Genomic DNA, 20,045 nt, shown 5'->3' on the forward strand with positions numbered 1-20,045 from the left:
AACGTGAAAATCCTCGACATGCGATTCGCGTTATTGGGCCAGGCAGTCGACGTTAATGCCTGGACGCTGTTCGTGGCGGGCTTAACAATTTATGTGTCTTCCAAAGTTGTGGTTTATCTTCGTGCTATTTCCGTGCGTAGACCGTTTTGCCTCTTCTTTATGTACCATCAAAAGCTAAACACAAGTAATACTCTGGTAATACATTAGAGTGTGGGACATCTCCCCGGTTTTCGGATCCCATTCTACCCTCTCGGCCTCCCTGGGGCTGTCATTCCAACTTTGTCATGGAATCCTGGTCTTGCTGCGACTTGGTTGTGGAGACACACTCGTGCGTTCTGTTCTTCCTTCACTGGACCACGCTCATCTTCCTAACCAGTCTACCAACGCTTCCAAAATGAGAATTTCTCTATCGTGCCGTTCCTTGCAGGTCCCCCGGCTATTTACACCTCCAATCTTGACGTTGCGCGTCAGGTTGCCATTGGTGGACACAAGACGCCCTTCGTCAAACCGGAGGAGGCGAGTCAAGCATTGTTGTATGTACCACCCCTTCCTCTGATACTGGATAAAGGATGAAATGATATAGGCTCTGGGGCATGAATCTCGTAGCAGCAGACGGCCAAGTATGGCGTAAACACAGGAGAGTTATGGGGCCAGCATTTTCAAATGAACTGTAAGTCTCACCAAAGTTGGTTTTGCTAAACTTTGATGCGCAATTTCTAGGTATGAACTCGTCTGGGATCAAACACGCGAAACGTACAATGAGATGATCACATCGGAAGGATGGGCCGATAAGGAGACTGTTGATATTCCTGTCGTTCAGGATTACACTTTCAAAGTATACCATTCAAATACCATTTCATTCTTTTACGTTTTGACGTCTGAACAACGCATCCAGCTCGCGCTTTTGATCATTGGACGATGCGGATTTGGATTCTCCTTCAACTGGTCCGCACCAGCGAGAGCACCCGACGGCAGTATGTCGATCCAAGAGGCTCTCCGCGTCGTTGGGGATACACACATGATCGCTATTCTTCTCCCTAAATGGGTCCAAAAGTTACCATTCAAAAGGTAGGCTTTCACCGGCTTCACGTCGTTTCCTTCGTAGTTAAGCGATCGACGTAGACTGAGAGAAGCCCGACAGGCGCATGAGCAGCTTATGGATTTCATGCAAAACCAGGTTGCTGAGAGGAAGGCCGAGACCAGAGCTGGGATAACTGAGGGAAAGAAGGACGTATTCACGATGCTTGTCAAGGCGAACGAGGAAGAGGCTGGAAAGTTCCAGTTGGACGACGGGGAATTGGTGAGTTCCTTATCGACATATCCGGAGTTTACTTATGGGTCTACAAAGATCGGGAACGTTTTTATCATGCTATTTGCTGGACATGGTCAGTTTCCTTCTCATTGAGACAATTATAGAAGCAAGCTGACGCCCGGTCAGAAACAACTGCTCATGCTCTGGCTGCTACGCTGGGCTTTCTCGCTGTGTACGACGACATTCAAGAGGAGGTCTTTCAACAGATTATCTCCGTCGTCGGATCAGAGCGAGATCCGGTACGTGGTATCTGGTGTCAAAATATTACTCATAAAGAAGAGATCCGTTGAGGTTTTTGATGATTACGCGAAACTGGATAAAGTCCTCTCTGCATTTTATGAGGCCCTTCGACTTTTCCGTACGTATTTATGAAAAACAGGTCCTTGTGCTCGATGGATTTGAGCTTTTTTGTTCAGCTGCTGGGTTTGTTTTGATTCGTGAAGCAACGGAAGACACCACCATACAAATTCCGAATCCTGTTGGCCAGGAAGGCACTACGCCGATTCCAGTGGCGAAGGGTACTCAAGTTATCGTTGATATGATTGGCGTTCGTGAGTGGTTTTTCTGTTATCCTATGTTGACCGATGCATAATCTCCTTTTCAGAATACAACCCCAGGTACTTCGACGAGCCCGGGAAATACAAGCCTTCACGATGGTACGGGGTCTCGAATGAGTCGGAGGTGTTCTCCGCGTTCAGCGTCGGTGTGTTCATTCCCTTGTCAACTCCCCCGCATAGATACGACTTACCACCATCAGGCCCACGAGCATGCATTGGTAGGAAATTCGCCACGACGGAAGCGGTATGCTTCCTGACACTCCTTCTGCGCGACTGGCGTATTGAACCGATACTGAACGAAGGAGAGACTAAGGAGGCGTGGATGAAGAGGGTGCTGGATGCAAAGATTGTTATTACCCTTGGGGTTGCGGATGTGCCAGTGCGGTTTGTTAGGAGACGTGGGTAGCTAGCGCTGTGCCCCACCTCAAGGCGAAGTACTTATATCATCTTCTCGGCTTCCTTCCCGTCCTGCACTTCTCTTTTTGTATGGAGGCTTGCGTTGGACTATAAGAATATCTTCGTATTCATTACCAAAGATACATATTGGGTTTGCACAGGAAGAGGAATGAAAATAGACTGTGTCAACAGGACACCATAGCTAAGAGACTGGCGATGTCCCCAAACACCTACCCAAAGCAGACTCCAGAGAACGAGCACAATTCCAACCTATGGTAGAAAGTTGGATGGGCTAATACAACACCGTTCTAAATTCATATTGAGTGACACCTTCAAAAGCTGTGTTAAAAAGGTGTTGAGGTGAAAATATAAACAGTGGTAAGCCCACCTTCTGCCTCAAGAAGTTGCCTGGCAATAGCCTCGCGTTCTCCCTCTTCAAACTTGGGTATCAATGCAGGATCCATTCCCACCCACCCGCGAAAACGCGATCTTTGTGTCACGACGATGTATTGCTTGTAGCTTTCTGGGCCAAACATGGTGAAGTATCCGTAGTAGGGCTTTCCTTCAACCTTCTCCATAATGACGTAGCAAGCCGCAACGGAATCATTCAGAACTTCAGGATCCAGGGGCTCGTTAACGATGCGAGAGCCCCAGGCGACACAGGTGGCATTGTCGAGCACATAACCTCCTATGATCTCGTTTCGAGGCGGGTTCTGCTTAGAAGGACGGCTCGGATAACCTGTTTGAGATTGTGCATTTAGCGGTGGGGTAGGGGCCGTAGCTTCGTCAAGCATCCTAACAGTGGCGCGTTGAATATAACTTGGTTTGAGTCTGGCCTCGCCGCCTTGAGGCTCGGGCACAGTCAAGGCACAGTCAAGGAACTTTATACGATGTGGTGAATATACTGCAAATTAACATACAATTTCGCCACGCAATAAAGTAAATTAGCTCTTCTCCTCCCACCGTTCAAATTTATCTTCCCTCAAACTAGTGAGGTATGTATCTTCCACAGTCTCGCAGAGGGAATCGAGGTCAGATAAAGCCGTAGTCAAGGCTTGCAGGGAAGAGAGGTTGTCTGGGTGACACTTTATGGGCAATTGGCGGCAAGGACAATGCAGGAGGTTCGTACCGTACATCTGAATGCGAACGTTGATGACGTTTTCGGATGGATGGGGCGCGCTACGGCGAAGGAAATTAGAAATGGGTTCAAAGCTTTTTGAGGGCATTAATTGGGATAATGGTACGTGGTGGTGACTTGCCCGCCATGCATGCGACGCAGGTGATGTGATCATGATGATGAAGGGGAGGGGTGACAGCTGAGAAGCGACAAGACAAAGCAAGTCGGTGCCTGCCATGGGTTGTGATACCGCAAAAGAGCGAGTGGTAGGACAAAGGAAGAATTGATCACGCAGGACAAAGGCGCATGGAAGTCAATTGGAAAGATAGACACCTGTACCCGCAAAACTCAACCTTGGGGCTAAATCAGGGACCAATTTAGCTGAATGAAAGGCGGCAGGGAAAGAAAGAATGGACGGACTTTTTCATCAACATCCATCGTAAGGCGTTGCCAACGGTATGTGATTCGTCGTGGATCTGGTACGTGGCGGCTGAGAGATCTGCAGCCGCACCTTTCAGCTAAGTCTTTTCGTAAGACGCCTGTTAATTCCCTGAGGAGGAGAAGTGGATAGGATGCATACTATTTTGATTTTAGGCGTCGCGTCGGTCATGGCTGAAAGAGAAAATTATCGAGCACGTGATGTTGGTAGGTGATGAGTATTGTAAGTAGGGACAATCGCACCGTAGCGACCGTATGCAAAATCTATTCGGTGTTTATCAACTTATCCCTGATTTCTTGGGTGATTGACAATTGTTCAATGCCTTGCGACGAGAGAAGACGTCAAGTACTTATACATTGTCCTGCCAACAATGTTCATCGGCCCGCTCAATAAACAAGGACAAATACAATTGCCTCCTCAATTGGATGCACATTGCACAATGGACCTTGCGATGCAATAAAGCAAGGATAAAGCAAGCCATGGATTCGCCGTTCTCCGTCTCAAACCCACCTTTCCTCTTTCTCCTTTACCTAGCTCATAAGGCGGGCCTTCATTCAGATATAAAGGCAGGCCTTTGATAACCCAGGTGGTCAAACAACTTCATATTTCATCTTCGCAATGACTTTCTCTATCGTTACTTCTTTCGCTTGCGAGCGTCCCACCCTGCCACCTTTACACACCCTCAATTTACCTCACCTCACCCGGAAGCCTGCTTTTTCTTACGACTCTTACGAACCCCAGGTCAGTTCCAATTTTTTCTAAGATCTTTCTCACCGTACTTATTCACATAACGTAGTCATCATGCCCACGACTTCACGTACCTCAGAAGTACCACCGCAGCTCCTCTACGAGCACAATTGCAAGCACATCATCACCCTCGCATTCACTGTCCTGTTCCCCGTTGTCATTGCGTCCGTCTCGATCCAATTCTCCCAATATGGCAGCATCCACAATCACGACGCCCACACACACCATGACGCGTAAACTTCGTCTTATTCCCTGTTCGCTAGAAACAGCCGACGCTGTCATCCTTGTCACGTCGCCTGATGCGCCTTACATCCCATTAAAAGCGGGTAGTGACAATCCAAATCCAAACGCACTTCTACTTGTTGGCCCCGCGCTGGAAAAATTCCGCCATCCACAGCGCACGATAACAAAAGGTGCGCGCGTGCATCCATATCGGTTCGCGCATACGCCCGGTTCCCGAAGAGGATCGGAGGCCGCCATGTGACGCGGACTATTTCCATCTCACAACGCTTTTTCTCCTCTGGACATTATTTCCCCTCTGTATACCTGTATCACTTATACCCACCTTTGTATCACGTCAACTAATGGACACACAGTACTGCTACATTGTACTATAATAGTGCTACGCAGTCAAAATGTATTCAACGCAAATAAATTCACAATCACATCGAATCAAATTCTACTTCTACATCTGAGACAATGGTCGGTGAAATGACTCACTCAGACTACGGGCAAGACTTCCCGCCCTACCCGCCCTTCCAAATTTGGTAATATCGTCGGGCCCGCCCTGTCCACGTGATGTGATTCAAACAACTTAAATTACAGTTTCCCCGACACGCGCCATTGTCATTCCCACATCACCAACTTGACTCGTAACTTCATATCTCAACACCTACTACGCGTCCATGGCCCCAATAAAGTCGCCCAAGACGGCAAAGTATACATACGCAGAACGTACGCCTCTCAATATTCCGAGACTGACACCCGCCACTCACCTTCACCTTCTAGGTGTTCTTGGGGCTTTCACGCAGGCAAAGAAAAACCAAAGGAGGCACTCAGTACACATCGCGACTTTGCGAGCTCAAGTGAAGAAGAGCGCAGAGTCGAAGAAGGATAAGCTTGGTCCGCAGTGGGCTCATTGGGTTGGAAAAGCTGTCCAACGGTTGGTGAGTCGGTTTCAAAAGGCGGTTCTGATGTGGTTCACTGATCATTTTCATTAAGGAAAATGACGGGATTTTGGAGCCCTCGGAGCCTACAGGAACTGTGGCGTTGACTCCGAGTGGAAAGAAAATGTATATCCATATATCACCAAGTATAAAGCAATCTAATTATGACATCGCAGGTTATCAAGCGTTCGTCGCTCCCTCAACATCCCCGCCAACGTCGAGCCGTCAGCAATTCAAGAGGAATTGATTTTGAAGCAAGTGACTCAGACAGGGACTCGTGGAATCAAGCGCCCAAGAACAAGTCGCGCTTCCAATATCAGCTTGAGGCACGATTCCGAAGACGATGAAGACGGGGATTTTAGAACACCCAAGAGGACTAATAAACGCTCCAGGCCCTCTGTCAGCGTAAAAAGTTCGCCGTCCAAAATGACCAAGGCTCAGGTGTGTTTTCTTTTGAACGGGTCTTCTTTTATTATAATCGCATTCGGGTATAGCTTCAAGCTGAACTGGAGAGTCTGAAAATAGCTCATCAACAAATTTTATTGAGAGGTACCTCCCCACTCACAGATCTCAGCGATGACGACGGCGAACAAACAAATGGGGGGGAAGAACTTCACCTTCGTCGTCGCCGCCCGTCTTCTGGCGCCAACCGACCTCGCGAGAGTGGCTCTACAGCTCGGGACGCCGTCGAGTACGTTTCATCGTGTTGCTGATCATTGTGTTTCTGACGGAGATCAATTCAGTGATAACTTATTCGCAACGCCCACAACCCCGTCGCGTCTCACCGCAGGTCGACCTCGGTCGGTCTCGCCCACCCCCGATGTCGGAGAACGACCTAGCTCCGCGCCGGATGTACGTAGTGAACACGACGACTACGAAATGGATCCTTTATTTACACCCGCAAGTTCCTTGGCGACTCCACAAGCAAGTCCAACCAAGCCAACTCAAGTTGAAGTGGACAACACCTTGATTGAGAGGCTTGAACGAAAATATTCCGACTTGAAATCACAGCATGACAAGGTGGTGCTTGAGGTTTCAGAACGTGACGCTCGCATTCTTTCCTTGCAGACAGACATCAACGACCTATCGAAGAAAGCAATCGCTGCGATGGCAGACAAGAACTCCGAATTCATTGAACTTGAGACGACTTCAACGAATCGCGCTGAGAACTTTGAGCGATGCATCGCTGAACAACTTGCGACCATCACTGCTCTTGAACGAGAGAGGGAGGAGGCCAACAAAAAACTTTCTAGTCTTCAGCAGGCTTTGCGAGCCGCTGAAGAGAACGTTGTGGTCGTCACCCAGCTTGAGGATACGATTCGAGACCTCGGATCGCAGAAGAAGTCTGTAGAGGAACAGCTTGAGGTGGAGCAATCCAAAAACTGCGATCTTTTTGAGGAGATTCGCAATCAGAATGTGGCAAATGAGTCGCTCCTTGAACAACTGGCGGATTTGTCGACAAAAATCCGGCTTTTTGAAGACGAGCAAGCCAACAGGGATACCGCTACTCAACACATGGACACGTCGCTCTCAGAAAGTAGACATGATGCCCAAGTCCTTCGCGAGACAGTTACCAACCTGGAAGAGTCGTCCCACTCCAAGCATCTGGAGCTCGTCCAATCAAACAGTAAGGTCGAGGAACTCGAGAAAGCATTGGACAACCTCAAGAGGCTCGAACAAGAGATAAAAACTACGGCTGAACATAGACTCTCCCTCCTGGAAGCCGAGAAAGTGGAAAAGGAGCGACTTATCCAGACGGTAGCGAACAAAGAACAGGATATTTTGAACTTAACAGAGAACGCTTCTGTGGTCAAATCGTCGATGGAGAAGCTCAAGGCCGAGCTTTTCTTGAAGGAGGCGGCGATGCAACAGCTGCACGGGGAGTTGGCTGTGGTTAGGGAGGAACTGACCATCGCGGAGGGATCACTGGTGGCCTCAAGCGAGAAGCACCAGGCTGAACGCTCGTCTCTTACGTCCCGATTGTCAAGCATCGAGGGGTCGCTCGTTTCCGCGAATCTCGAGGCCAAGAATCTGAGAACTCAACTAGAATCGGCAGAGATAGCCCACGCGTCGGTTCGAGCCCAAGTAGTGGAGCGAGACATTGATCTCTCGAAGATTCGGAACGAGCTGGAATCTGAGCGGAAACGCGGCAATTCTTTGGAAACGGAGCTTATTCGCGCAAAAGAGAACACAGTGGGGCTCGAAGAAACGATCCAAGGCGTTAGGGCATCAAAAGATGCCGATGAAAAAACCATCGAAAGCTTGAAAAATGTTTTCGCGACGTACCGGGAGAGTCAGATGCACTTCTTGATGGTAATGGAGGAAAAAGTGGGTGTCCGTGATTGTTTCTTGTTCTTCTTGATCTTGATGTTTTTTTTTGAAGGTCAACTCCGCGAACTTGACGCCGCTGACGAGTGCGAGGGAATCCCGAGCACTTCTTTAAGTCGTGAGGTCAGAGCGACATTGAACCAGATTGAACCCCGACGTGACCGATCTGTAAACATTTGCACAAATGGACTTGATTCGATTTATTCTTGAAATGTTTAAACTACATAATACAATAGTCTTTCACTTTGAAACAGAGTCGGGGATCGTGCTGCGAACAGATTTACCGTAGCCTCTTGAAGTGAGGAGGCAAACCGTGCACGCTGGGAATTTGGGAAATTTCGGCCCGTCCTGCTCGTTTCTGAGAATGGCCGGGTGGGAAAGTAACGTGTCACGGCGCCGACGCGTTACGTATGTCACCATCGAGTCACAGCGTGACAAACGGTAACACATTCACTGGTACCCATCACAAACATTAGTAGATTAGGAATGTTAATTGTTACCATGCAGAAAGTTGTTCTCACTTGGTTCTCACTGCTGATATAGCAATTGAAGATGTAGCGGATGCTCGATCCGAAACGATGGCTTTTGTGCGAAATTTATTCGGAAAACCTTCGTGCGCAGGCCGCCACCATCCGGGCTTCAGCCAAAGAATCCCAAAAACCAACTATCTCTAACTTTTTTTTTCCGAGTTGTGGCCGTTCCGGATCAGTACAAGAATGTTTCCTCGGGGATTCTCAGAGATCGATATGCCACGCGAGACGGGTGTATCCTTGGCAATGTGGAATAACGTGGTTTGTTCCGTCCATGCTTCCTAGCCCGTCTCCGCGGACTCCCTTTACCACTCCTTTACCTTTCCACGTCATCAGTGATCATGATGATTCGCTTTTTTGGGTGCCAACCGAGTACGGCTTCGCTGCTACCCATTGTAATCACCCCAACTCGAACGTCAACTGATTGGATGGAATGAACTCTGGTTGGCTTGTCAAAGGCAAAATTATTGCATACGGAAGCATATGACTGGAAACAGTTGGCCTCGGCATGTGCTGTGCCCCATACAGGCGGAAACCCACAGAACATCCGAAAATATCACTATCGAGAATCATTCATATGTTCCTGATTCCTCCAAAACCGCACTTGGGTTCAGGGCCACACACACTTACTCGTTTGTCGGAGGACGTTGCCATTGATTTCACGCCGCCTGCTATCGTTCGACGATGATTTTCACCCCAAATGGAACCCTTTGAAAGCTACGCTTCCATTAGTTGGCCCTGGCCAAGACGCCGATACACCACATCTCGGTTAAATCTTCGTCGTTCATCCTTGGTGTATCTAGGCAAAGAATTTCCGACAGATTCGTGTGCGATTCATGTCAGTTTATTCTCAGTACCCATCCCGATATAGCTTCTAGACACTTTGTGACCAAGGGAAAAGGCCGGAATCCACAGAGCGCAAATGCGCTCCGAGTCATCGCTCGAAACTTATGGTTGCAGTCAAGACCTACCTCCTTTCTGTGCGGCAGAGTCCTTGATGCCGGGGTAATTCTACTTTAGGCTGTACGTCATCGTCGCGAACTGTTAAAGGCGAGTGGATTTTTACGATTTCATCCAATATCACAAAATGGTTTTCCGCCTGCCCACACATCTTGAATCCTTCGTCCCACCACAATATGAGCACCGACCCCATACGGGACCGTGGCGGGGTGCCATCGTCGTGACAGGAATGCGAAATTCAGACAGAGGCAGTAGCCAAGAGATACGCGTTACAGCTGTAGAAACCGATGGAGAGAAGTACTTGTCTTTTGTCGATTGTCCTGCGTGCTGGTTTGACTAATCGTAGCAGGGTTCAGCAATGGCCACGCCAATTTTTCGTCCACGTTATGAACGACCGATCTATACTACGAGATGTGCAGGCTTGGGTCAAACAGTTTACCCCCCCGCTTTGCACCTTTCTGCCTGACCGTCTTCGAGAGACCAACACACATGCTGTCAACCAGGCCAACTTCCGCTCATTGTCTCGCATCTTGTTTGAAAATCAAACGGTCAATATTGTCCATTTTTCTTTGCTTGACAACGACAATTGACCTTTTCCACAACAGGTAGCCATCGCTCCTTGGGGAACCGACGCCTTTCCTGGAGCGGGATTGATCATCTATCCCGCCCAACATTCAAGTGCTTTGCTTGTTGGGGCACTCTTCTTGTATTCCGCCTTCCCCGATTTTGTTGTTGGCGGGATTCCGTCTCCGACGATACCCACATCTCTCCACGCTATGCAAGCTCGACACCCCCAATACATGACCGCGTCCTCGTCTTACTCGATTTCCCCTCATCATCGTCATGGGCATTCCGCGTCTCCCCGTTCAAACCCTAACAGTCCATTAGAGAGCCATATGGGTCACAGACAGGAACCTTACCGGTACATCGTGCCTCGCACAATGACGTCTTCTTATCCCAATCCGGGACCAGCTTCATCTTCGTCTGCGGCTTCTGGTTGGTCCATGATTAAAGCGGAAGAGGATGTCAACTACGCCACCTTTTCGCAAAGCCATTAATATACCATCCTCCTAAAAAATATGGCCAATAATTTCGGAGCGAACGTCCGTGACGTATATTGCTCACTGCTCACTTGTCCAGAGTGCGATTAACGCAGTTCGCCCCTTAGGTCTGAAGCGAATTGCTGATCTTTTTATTATATATATATGTGTGTAAGTTTGAATCCTTTCCGCTTTCTTAGAAATGGTTTCCCTTGTTAGATGTGTTATACTGTAGCAATTACGACTCGAGTAGTAAATGTAGCGTTATCTGTACAGGCTGTGAAGTAGCGGTCATTTTCTACGAGCTAGAGACCGTACTTATGGCAATTTGTTATTAATCGAGGCTGGATGATTACTATCACTCGTTTTCTTAAGTTGTTTCTCTTGTCGAAACTGGCGGGGAATGAAGCCCAAGCCAAGAGCAAACAGCACCCAAAAGATCTACAGTCCGATTGAGCAAATCCTCATACACTGACAGGTTCTTTCAACTCACAACGAGTAACGCTAGCCAGGCGTGTTTAGCTGATGATGGAACTTGATGTAGCCCACCCGTTGCGGTAGGCCATTCAATGAATAAACCATAGTGTACCTATAAGTTTTCAAGTAGCAGTGTACTCGGTTATTAGAGGATGAAAGCAATGCAAATTTCGATTATCACCTGATATTGTGCGAGAGCAATTATTGCAAGGCCAAGGAGTACGTGAATGTAGTTGTGCGGAGCACGGCCTGGGAAAGTAGATGGGAATTTGAAAAAATGGACGATAACACCAAGGAGGATTTGCGCGAGGTAGAGTAACAAGAGCGACAAGCCAATCTTCTCGTGGTGATCCCGGAAGTGACCTAGCTCAAGCTGAGCTGTCGTTTTGTACCCCAATGCCCAACCTGCGAATATGACAGGACCAGAAATGAGGAACTGGATGATCCAGTGCGCAGTCCACCACCTTGCACAGTGAGTCCAGTAGAAGAGCAAACATCAGCCAGTGTGACACTCACCTTTTCGTGTAAGTCCTCGTGTATCGGGCTACCAGCACACCGACTGGGAGTAAGACCAGAAACCCCGTTGTGCAGAGAACGGCATGATTTCGAGCATGACGTTCTATATCATTGAGAGGGAAAGTGATGCTGGACATGATAGCTTGAGCTCGATTTGACGAGTTTGAGAATACCAACCTTATATGCTGTGTTGTGATCTGGGGCAGCAGCGCCCAAGTGTCAAGCCTGCGAATATGATATGTAAGTCATCATTCAAAAATAAAACGATCGTCATTGGGTTTAAATAGCCTATCTGGACAGCTTTGAGAAGTTTTTCCCATGTAGGGAATTGGCGATGGAGGGACCGTAGGGGTCGAAACAGAAAACAGACAGATCGACAGGGAGCACTCGCTCGTCTCAGTCGTTCCAGACATATTTCCTCTTGAGATCAAGGATGAAGCTTGAAGGTTGTGCAACAGCTAATGCGGTTGAGTCGCGGCGTAAACCGCAAGTGGTACAAGATCCAATTCGTGCGAATAACTGTAAATAAAAAACAATGCAACATATGTACCGATATGCGAAAAAACATTGAACTGAGCTTTGAACTTTGAATGCAAAAAAAATGATACCCCTCATGTAACGGCCTTTCGCTTGCTCTTCCGGGTTGGAGCCGAAGGGACCCATTCGTCTTCGTCGTCGCTTTCGACACCATCTGCGATATTTACAGCTCGCTTCTGCCGTTTGAGTGGTGTTTGAGCGGAGTCGATTTCGCTGTCCAGATGCCGCTTGCTCTTGTTTGGGCTCTCAGTGTTGGTGAGCTCCATACCGAACTCCGCCCCCTTCTTGCCTTTGCCCTTCGCTCCATCCTGATCGTCAACCACCATATGATCCTCCGATTCCACGTTTTCCGGCTGCTTAACTTTCTTCTTCTTGTTTTTGGCCTTCTTCGGTGGTTTCGGCGAAGGGACATACTGTTTCCCGTTCTTGACGGACCATTCGATCTCGATTATCCTAGACCCATGGATTACAACCCAGGGGAAAAAAGAAGCAGAAGAAGCACGAACGTCAGAGATGTCTCGGAGAGGAGATTTTATAAAGAAAGACGTGAATGATGAAGAGTATCCACCTCTCTTTAAGCTTGATGTTATCAGGCACATAGGTTTCCGCCTTACGGTAGAGGTCTAGGGCTACCTGCAGATCACCCCTAGATAGGAGAAGGGTGTTCAAGATAACATACTGCATTCAGTAAAAGGCAACATACTTTTCTGAATGTGCGCGGGCTAGAGCCACGTACGCTCTTCCTGTCTTCTTCTTGGAAACCGGCGACAAGACATCAGCTAGCTGCGTTTCCTTGCTGCCTCGCTCACTGCCGAACAGGATCGGTATCAGCGATGAAGCAAAGAATAGACCAAAGATTACATACAACTTCCTTTCGAGTTCATGCAACCGATTCTTCAACTCGTCATCTAGGTCTTTGTGCCGTTTTAGGAGTGGTGTGAGGACACCAGATGGTAAGGTCTTCTCCTTTATGGGTGGGCTCTTGCTGGCCTCTTGCTCGATCTCTTTCGACCGTTGTTCTTCCGCAAGTCTCTCTCTCTCTCGCTCTGCTAATCGCCTGGCAACTTCAGCCTCAACTGCCTTTGAGATCTTGGAAAGATATCAGTATCAGGGTACAGACGGAGGCTAAGAAATTTACTCTTTCGTCAATCTCTTTCTCAGTCATACCAAAACCCATGGAGCCAGATCTATCACCTTCGCCTTCAGATGATTTTTCGTTGATAACATTTCTCCGGACGGGGGCTGCGCCTGGAAGCCCAAAGGACTGGTAAAGATTCGCACCCGAAAGCATTGAGGCGCGAGGGACCCTTGGGACGGGAACTAATGAGGCGCGAGAGCGCATCGCTCCTGGGGCAGCGCTTGACCCTGCGGTAGATATGGGTTGTAGAAGAGCAGGGGCAGGCTTTGGCACTGGCGGTTGCAACGCTGCGAAATGTGGCTTGAGCGTGGGACGATTGTCTGAAGGGCGGGCCCAAGTAAGTGAGAGCCTCCAAAGAATAACATGATACATACCTCGTTCGTTGACGACAGGTCTATTTTCAACATTCTTTGTGCGGACCGCGAAGCTGTCGTAGGGCGTCGATCAACAGCTGTATCGAGAGACGCAGGACGTACTTGAGGGTGTTTAAGGTATCTTGTCTGAATTTCGTGCCAGGGGCCAAATTACATATAAGGAGGCCGACGGAATGTCCTCCAAGGGCGTCTTGGAGGATTCGAGTAAGCTTTGAGTTTCGGTAGGGGATGCGGGACTGTGAAAAATGTCAGTGCAATGCAGCAGTTCACTTGCAAAGACACGAACGGCTCCTTGATTTAAAGCATGGACGACTTGACCAAGTACACTGAGAGACTTGTTGATGGCAGACGACTCAGCCATCCGAGATGGATCATTCCCAGTCAACTGAAGGAAGTTTCGATGAATAAAGAAAGGAGGAAATGTGGCACCTTTCCTACCTTGTTGTTTTCTGAACCTGCCAAATCAACGAGGTTGATTTTGCCCGTCAACGCTGGCAGCGGATTAGTGGGGTCATGATCACCGAAAGAACAATACATACTAGTATTTGCTACTGCGTCAACCATGGTCGCTTCGATAGTCAATACCGCATGCGACCGCGACGACGCTCGGTTGAGGTTCGTAGCGCCAACTGAACGATGCTTTGTCGCTTGGCTGAAGCAGAACTTAGCTGGGCAGATGACATTGTTTTTATGTCGAAACGTACTTGTAAATTGTTTCGAAATCCTCGATAGATGGTATAGGCGTCGATGTTAGATTGGCAACAAACACCATTCCGACGTCGTTCTCGCGAACGGGAAGCTTCGGAGCCTATCGTCATAAGTGAGCGAAGAAGAACGCAGTGAAAGACAGAAAATTGTACATTTTCCCTGGTTACGAGGAGATCGTATACCTCGTCTTTATATATTTCCATATACGATACGGACAGCGATGTTTGGTATTGAAGAAGTTGGCCCTTTTTCTCGAACATGGCCTGGAAAAATCGGTTAGCAGGAGGAGCGGAATGATATTACTTTGAAAATACCTGAACAACGCGGGGTATAACTCCTGGGTCAGTTTTAGTGCCCTGCATGGTATGCGTTTTTCCTGAAGACGTGACGCCATATGCGAAAATAGTGACCGTCTAAAAGACAGAGTGAGTACACTGCTGCGGTCAAGGCTCTTTGAACTCTTACGACACCGCTATACACAACATCAATGAGAGGCTCTACATCATTTCGGAAGATTTCCTCCTGATTTGAATCTTGCCCATAGCAGCTTGAAAACCTGGACAACGCGGTCAACCCCGCGTCAAATTTGTATTTCGAGAACTCACGGAAACTTGAAAACCTGAGAAGGATCCCTTGGATTCGTGACTGAGATGTAGCTGACACCCAACGCAAGAGAACTCGATGAACCACCCGTGTTATCTGTGGGGTGGTGAATCTGAACGGAGTCGTCGTCGAGTTCTCCTTGAATCTTTGGCCGTAAGCGGGCAGCAATCTTGACTTTATGGGTGGCCATGGGGTATATGTCGCAAACAGACCAAACGACGGGATGGTGGCGAACACTAGCCGCTGAAACGATGTTGAAACTCGCGACCATCACGTGGTCCTGTTTGTCACGTTGTCACGTTGCTCACGCCAATCATGTGACCACGCGACTTATCGAACAACGCGCTCAACATGACTGTGAAATCCACACAACCACAACCATTGTCGCGGCCAGCATCTCGAAACGTAGATATTTGAGGAAATAGGTGCGTTTGTTGCATCTGCAGAGATCTTGAGAAGCTAAACTCTCAGTAGGCGACCTTGTGAAGATGACTATCTCGAGACCCTCTCTTGAAATTCAAGCTGAACAAGAGAGGCGTCTAGAGGCTGCGAAGAGATTGAAAGACAAGTTTGAAGGGACCAATCTCCAACTTGTGACCAATGTTGCCGAGTTCAACTCTCACAAGCTCGACTCGAATGACGGCACAGATTCAGAGGAATTTGAGAACAAGGATCCAGCAATCGTCGCGGCGGACGTGGCAGCTCAGACAGTATGTTTACGTGAATATGGGATATCCATGCATTGAAAGTGTGTCTTTCGCTACAGTCATTTCTCCGAAAGCTAAAGTTCCAGTACCTGGAGCAAAATGCGAAGGACAAGTATGTCAAGTCGGTCGTGAGTGATATCGACGACGCTCCAATCGTTACTGCCGAGGATAACAAGGCGTTGGCAATAATTAACGACGAGAAGAAGGGGAAACTGAAGCTGGCGAAGGAGAGATTGGCTGAGGTGCAGCAGAATATAAGAACGTTGGCTCCAATGGTAGAGCAAGGTAAGTAATGCTGCGGAAGGCTCGCGAAATCTTTCATGACAAGTATTTAGATTATCAGAAAGTCAAAATCGCAACGGAAAGGGCTGTAGTACTAGCCCAAAACATCGTTGATGCCCGTCTGGCCCTCACGCGGCTGCGCCAAACACACCCCCAGCCACGACTGACCATCCCCCTTGCTGATCAAAAGCTTGTGGACCAAGTCACTGAAATGCAAACGCTCAGCGATGAAGTCGCCGTCGTGAAAAAGAAGGTCCAGGCTGTCAAGGAGCAAGCAAAAAGTAGGGCGTTGGAGGTGGAGAAACTTCGGCTAGAGCGAGCAGAGGCTGAGAAAGCCGTCAAGATGTCGCAAGTAGAAGAAGATGATAGTCGTCTAGTTCCGTTATACGATTGGTCAGTTTCTCTTCGCAACAAGTGGCACCGAAAATCGCGATGTTAACGTCAATTTCATCAGGTACACCGCATCACTTACCCTGCACCAATCTATCTACAACCTTCACGAATCATTCTCAGCCTCCGAGAACGAACTGCATTTGACATACAACCTCGGCACACCATCAACACCAAAGCTCATAAAGCTTATACTCATTTTTGTGCCCAATGCGCGGCAACTGGTGACTGTGCAAACGTCAGGTCTGGAGGAATTGGGGGTGGACGTTTCGGATGTGATTGATTCGCATGTGGCGGCTAACAATGTTCAAGGTCTTGTTGCCGCTATCCTTGCAAGAGCTCACGCAGCTCTGTGACATGCCGTAGGCTAATCATTTAGGCGCTACAACAAGAGCATGGCATGCGGAGGCATGTTGGGGAAGCATCCAGATCTTAACGCAGTTAGTAGTGTGTGTTATTTCACAAGAGTATATTTTCCGTATGACTCAATGGCAACCTCCGCGTTGAACCCTGTTGATTCTTTTGAACCTGATATCGGGAGAGATTGCACAGCATTTGTCAAGACATCTTGATAAGGAAGCCATAAAGGGTACCGGCGGCAAGTCAGCGTGGGAAAGATGAGGAAGTTGGTATAGAATTTCAGACTATAAAAGCGTTGGCCGTAATTACAACATCAACGTCGCTTTTCCCCTCCCACCTTGATTCCGCTCGCTCCGCTGTCGCCGCCACAAACATCTGAGCCCCTGTCCTATGTCGTCCAGCGCGATTTACAACGTAAGCTACCCATCCTTCTACTTCCGTGGCTTTCATTTGCCCTTTTCTGAAGTCCGCACACGTGTGGGTTCCAGGGACTACTTAGTCCTGCTGCTGCCTCCTGCTTCCACTCTTATCGCTCTCACCATGCAACATGGCTCATCCTTCTTCTCAGCATAGGTCCCTTCAGCCGTCAGGCCCACCCATACAGGGCCCCAGTCAACAGCATAGTCACGCCAGGCTCAACGAATCTTTCGATGCAATACGACAGGAGTTTGAAGTCCTTGCAGCTGAGCTCAGTCTCGCCCGAAGTCAAAGAGATGAATTTGAGTCCAAAGGTCTGTCTTTTAAAAGAGTAGATAGATCAGAATTAAATCTTGATTTGCATACGTGGCTACATAGTCGCATCACAAGTGAACGAACTCAACATTATCCGCCAGTCCCTCTACGACCTCGAAACTCAACATGGAAAAGTTCGTCAGCAATTTGAAGATGAACTCAATCGTCTTCGCGCAGAGATTCATTCCACTGCTCCCCCGCGCCAGGGGATACCTGTTAGTGGTCCTGGCCCCGCATCCCACCCTTCATCCACCATCGGTCCTGGCGGCGGCCCCCCGCAGTCCTCCGGTAGCCTTCCAGGACTACCGCCCGGCCCTCCTTATAGCAATGACCCATATTATGGACGGGATGCAAGGGACCGGGAAAGAGACCGGGATAGGGAGCGCGATAGAGAACGTGAGAGAGATAGGGAAAGAGAGAGGCCGGCGGTTGACCGTGAGAGGATGGGAGGTGGGGGGGAACAAAGAGATCGTGAGAGGGAACAAAGAGAGCGGGAGAGGGATAGAGATAATAGAGAACGAGACAGAGATAGGGATCGCGATAGACCTATCGATCAACGGGATCCGAAGCGCCTGAAAGCGGGGATTAAAACTGATCGACCTGGTAGGTCTTCAACCTACTTCGCGTTCTCGTAGTTAATATGGCTCCCCTCCAACCAGACCACTTCAGCCCCTCGTTAGGCCCAGGTCCAACCCCGAAACTCCCACTACCGCCACCACAATCGCAACCAGCATTACCCTCGTCGAGTTCTGCTGCAGTTGGTGGTCCCGGCCTCCCCCCACCGCCATCATCAACATCATCTGTGCATGCCTCATACCTTGGGCCTAGCTCCGATTCTGTCGGTGGGACTCTGGTCCCCATCGGCAACAACAGTGGCCCTGGCGGTAGCAGCACCACCGGCGGCTTCCCTGACGACTTGGACATTAACAGCATCCCCCCTGAGTTGAAAAAGGAGGGCAGTGATTGGTTCGCTATTTTCAATCCAAAGGTCAAGCGTGTGTTGGATGTCAGCTTGGTGCACACGCTTATGCATGAGAGGTTGGTTTCGTTTTTTGTTTTCCTCGTTTTCAGCCTTGAAACCTGGTCTTAATAGTGTCGTGTGCTGTGTCCGCTTCTCGTCAGATGGAAAGTACCTGGCTACTGGGTGTAATCGCACAGCACAAATCTATGATACCAAGACTGGTGCGAAGACATGGTTTGTATGGGTTCTTATTCTTTCGGCTTTTTTTGTTGATGTCTTTGCAAATAGCGTCCTCGTGGAAGAATCCGCAGGCAAATCGGGTGATCTTTATATCCGAAGTGTATGCTTCAGTCCTGATGGTAAATACTTGGCCACCGGTGCGGAGGATAAGCAGATCAGGGTGCGTCGCATGTGCTTCCCCAAGTTTCATCCACTCAATCTCCGCAGATTTGGGAGATCGCCAAGAAACGCGTCCGCAACATTTTCGACGGACACCAACAAGAAATTTATTCGCTTGACTTTTCGCTTGACGGCCGGGTTATCGTCTCTGGCTCGGGTGACAAAACCGCCAGAATCTGGGATATGCATGACGGCACGTCTAAGGTTTTCACCATCAATGACCCGGACTCGCTGAACAACGATGCCGGCGTCACCTCTGTCGCTATCTCGCCCAACGGTCAACTAGTTGCTGCTGGGAGCTTGGACACAGTTGTGAGGATATGGGACGTGGGTACCGGGCAGCTTGTTGAGCGGTTGAGGGGGCATCGGGATAGCGTTTACAGTGTTGCGTTTACGCCTGATGGGAAGGGTCTGGTTAGTGGGAGTTTGGATAAGACGTTGAAGTATTGGGATGTGAGTGGGTTGGTGACTGGGGCTGCGGCATCTGGAATAAAAAGTCGGAAAGAGGGACAGGCGGCGAATGGGGTGCCGATCAACGGGCCTGGTGGTACTGCGCCTAGTCCGGCGGGGGCGGTGGTGAGGAAGGACGGGGATAAATCGAGTCAGTGTACTATGAATTTTACGGGACACAAGGTCTGTTTTTTTTCCTCTTGAGAGTTTTTGATGCAAGGCATTTACGTTTGTCTTTTTCAGGACTATGTGTTGTCTGTTGCCGTGTCGCATGATGGGCAGTGGGTTGTTTCGGGTTCAAAAGACCGAGGCGTTCAGTTCTGGGACTCTCGGACGGCGATTGTACAATGCATGCTGCAGGGACATAAGAATTCTGGTACGGGTTTTCCATATTGTTTGAGGATGACGCTGACCTGTGTGATAGTAATTTCGATCGACCTTAGTCCTGCAGGAAGCATACTGGCCACAGGGAGCGGGGACTGGCAGGCGCGGATATGTATTATACCTCTCTTCTTGTTTCAACGGCATGCTCATGGTTTTTTATAGGGAGCTACACCACCATCTAATTTTTTGGCCACCTTTGTCCAAAGGAATTCTCTTGTTGTATTATACACGTATGATACCTCTTTTACGTGCTTGTCATTGCTGACTCGCCTTTACCCTGCGCTGGTCTGCACGTTCTTGCCATCTCGAAGCTGTTGTTTTTGTTCCAACTATCTATTGACTTTGATTCTATCCAGTTGTTTTATGCGTTGACTTAGCTCGTCTCGATTGAAAGTGATTGTATGTATGTATGTATCTGTACCCTTTCCTTGCGTA

The 20,045-nt window shown here is 48.8% G+C and overlaps 9 protein-coding genes across 9 annotated transcripts; 5 read left to right on the plus strand and 4 right to left on the minus strand.

Moving 5' to 3' along the window:
• Window positions 1-18: 18 nt before the first annotated feature.
• Window positions 19-2,275, plus strand: LACBIDRAFT_297773 (uncharacterized protein; the record flags this gene model as incomplete). The annotated part of the gene is made up of 12 exons (XM_001881127.1): window positions 19-132; window positions 208-328; window positions 377-533; window positions 584-670; window positions 721-835; window positions 896-1,068; window positions 1,123-1,385; window positions 1,439-1,551; window positions 1,604-1,670; window positions 1,729-1,863; window positions 1,917-2,015; window positions 2,070-2,275. 12 exons carry the CDS (start codon window positions 19-21, stop codon window positions 2,273-2,275), a joined length of 1,650 nt encoding a protein of 549 aa, XP_001881162.1.
• A 282-nt stretch (window positions 2,276-2,557) lies between these two features.
• LACBIDRAFT_297774 (uncharacterized protein) lies at window positions 2,558-3,059 on the minus strand (the record flags this gene model as incomplete). Its single annotated transcript, XM_001881306.1, has 2 exons — window positions 2,558-2,604; window positions 2,654-3,059. 2 exons carry the CDS (start codon window positions 3,057-3,059, stop codon window positions 2,558-2,560), a joined length of 453 nt encoding a protein of 150 aa, XP_001881341.1.
• Window positions 3,060-3,209: 150 nt separating this feature from the next.
• Window positions 3,210-3,992, minus strand: LACBIDRAFT_297775 (uncharacterized protein; the record flags this gene model as incomplete). Its single annotated transcript, XM_001881307.1, has 4 exons — window positions 3,210-3,613; window positions 3,726-3,742; window positions 3,803-3,900; window positions 3,963-3,992. 4 exons carry the CDS (start codon window positions 3,990-3,992, stop codon window positions 3,210-3,212), a joined length of 549 nt encoding a protein of 182 aa, XP_001881342.1.
• Window positions 3,993-4,439: 447 nt separating this feature from the next.
• LACBIDRAFT_297776 (uncharacterized protein) lies at window positions 4,440-5,052 on the plus strand (the record flags this gene model as incomplete). Its single annotated transcript, XM_001881128.1, has 2 exons — window positions 4,440-4,562; window positions 4,618-5,052. The coding sequence occupies 2 exons, from the start codon at window positions 4,440-4,442 to the stop codon at window positions 5,050-5,052; spliced, it is 558 nt and encodes a 185-aa protein (XP_001881163.1).
• Window positions 5,053-5,473: 421 nt separating this feature from the next.
• Window positions 5,474-8,177, plus strand: LACBIDRAFT_297777 (uncharacterized protein; the record flags this gene model as incomplete). The annotated part of the gene is made up of 7 exons (XM_001881129.1): window positions 5,474-5,522; window positions 5,577-5,734; window positions 5,790-5,860; window positions 5,911-6,175; window positions 6,229-6,425; window positions 6,478-8,062; window positions 8,118-8,177. The coding sequence occupies 7 exons, from the start codon at window positions 5,474-5,476 to the stop codon at window positions 8,175-8,177; spliced, it is 2,385 nt and encodes a 794-aa protein (XP_001881164.1).
• Window positions 8,178-9,679: 1,502 nt separating this feature from the next.
• On the plus strand, window positions 9,680-10,610 carry LACBIDRAFT_327368 (uncharacterized protein; the record flags this gene model as incomplete). The annotated part of the gene is given in 3 exon segments (XM_001881130.1): window positions 9,680-9,882; window positions 9,902-10,100; window positions 10,158-10,610. The coding sequence occupies 3 exon segments, from the start codon at window positions 9,680-9,682 to the stop codon at window positions 10,608-10,610; spliced, it is 855 nt and encodes a 284-aa protein (XP_001881165.1).
• A 206-nt stretch (window positions 10,611-10,816) lies between these two features.
• Window positions 10,817-11,722, minus strand: LACBIDRAFT_327369 (uncharacterized protein; the record flags this gene model as incomplete). Its single annotated transcript, XM_001881308.1, has 4 exons — window positions 10,817-10,897; window positions 11,086-11,181; window positions 11,251-11,533; window positions 11,586-11,722. The coding sequence occupies 4 exons, from the start codon at window positions 11,720-11,722 to the stop codon at window positions 10,817-10,819; spliced, it is 597 nt and encodes a 198-aa protein (XP_001881343.1).
• Window positions 11,723-12,196: 474 nt separating this feature from the next.
• Window positions 12,197-15,135, minus strand: LACBIDRAFT_297780 (kinesin-like protein; the record flags this gene model as incomplete). Its single annotated transcript, XM_001881309.1, has 15 exons — window positions 12,197-12,575; window positions 12,691-12,768; window positions 12,826-12,930; window positions 12,988-13,211; window positions 13,261-13,580; window positions 13,635-13,687; window positions 13,737-13,870; window positions 13,921-14,019; window positions 14,073-14,125; window positions 14,174-14,286; window positions 14,339-14,442; window positions 14,495-14,605; window positions 14,657-14,755; window positions 14,808-14,898; window positions 14,948-15,135. The coding sequence occupies 15 exons, from the start codon at window positions 15,133-15,135 to the stop codon at window positions 12,197-12,199; spliced, it is 2,151 nt and encodes a 716-aa protein (XP_001881344.1).
• Window positions 15,136-15,433: 298 nt separating this feature from the next.
• LACBIDRAFT_297781 (uncharacterized protein) lies at window positions 15,434-16,680 on the plus strand (the record flags this gene model as incomplete). Its single annotated transcript, XM_001881131.1, has 4 exons — window positions 15,434-15,655; window positions 15,712-15,937; window positions 15,988-16,327; window positions 16,389-16,680. The coding sequence occupies 4 exons, from the start codon at window positions 15,434-15,436 to the stop codon at window positions 16,678-16,680; spliced, it is 1,080 nt and encodes a 359-aa protein (XP_001881166.1).
• Window positions 16,681-20,045: the final 3,365 nt, after the last annotated feature.

Source organism: Laccaria bicolor, genomic scaffold (genome assembly GCF_000143565.1).
Source record: "Laccaria bicolor S238N-H82 LACBIscaffold_12 genomic scaffold, whole genome shotgun sequence".
In the NCBI taxonomy this organism is placed as follows: Eukaryota; Fungi; Basidiomycota; class Agaricomycetes; order Agaricales; family Hydnangiaceae; genus Laccaria; species Laccaria bicolor.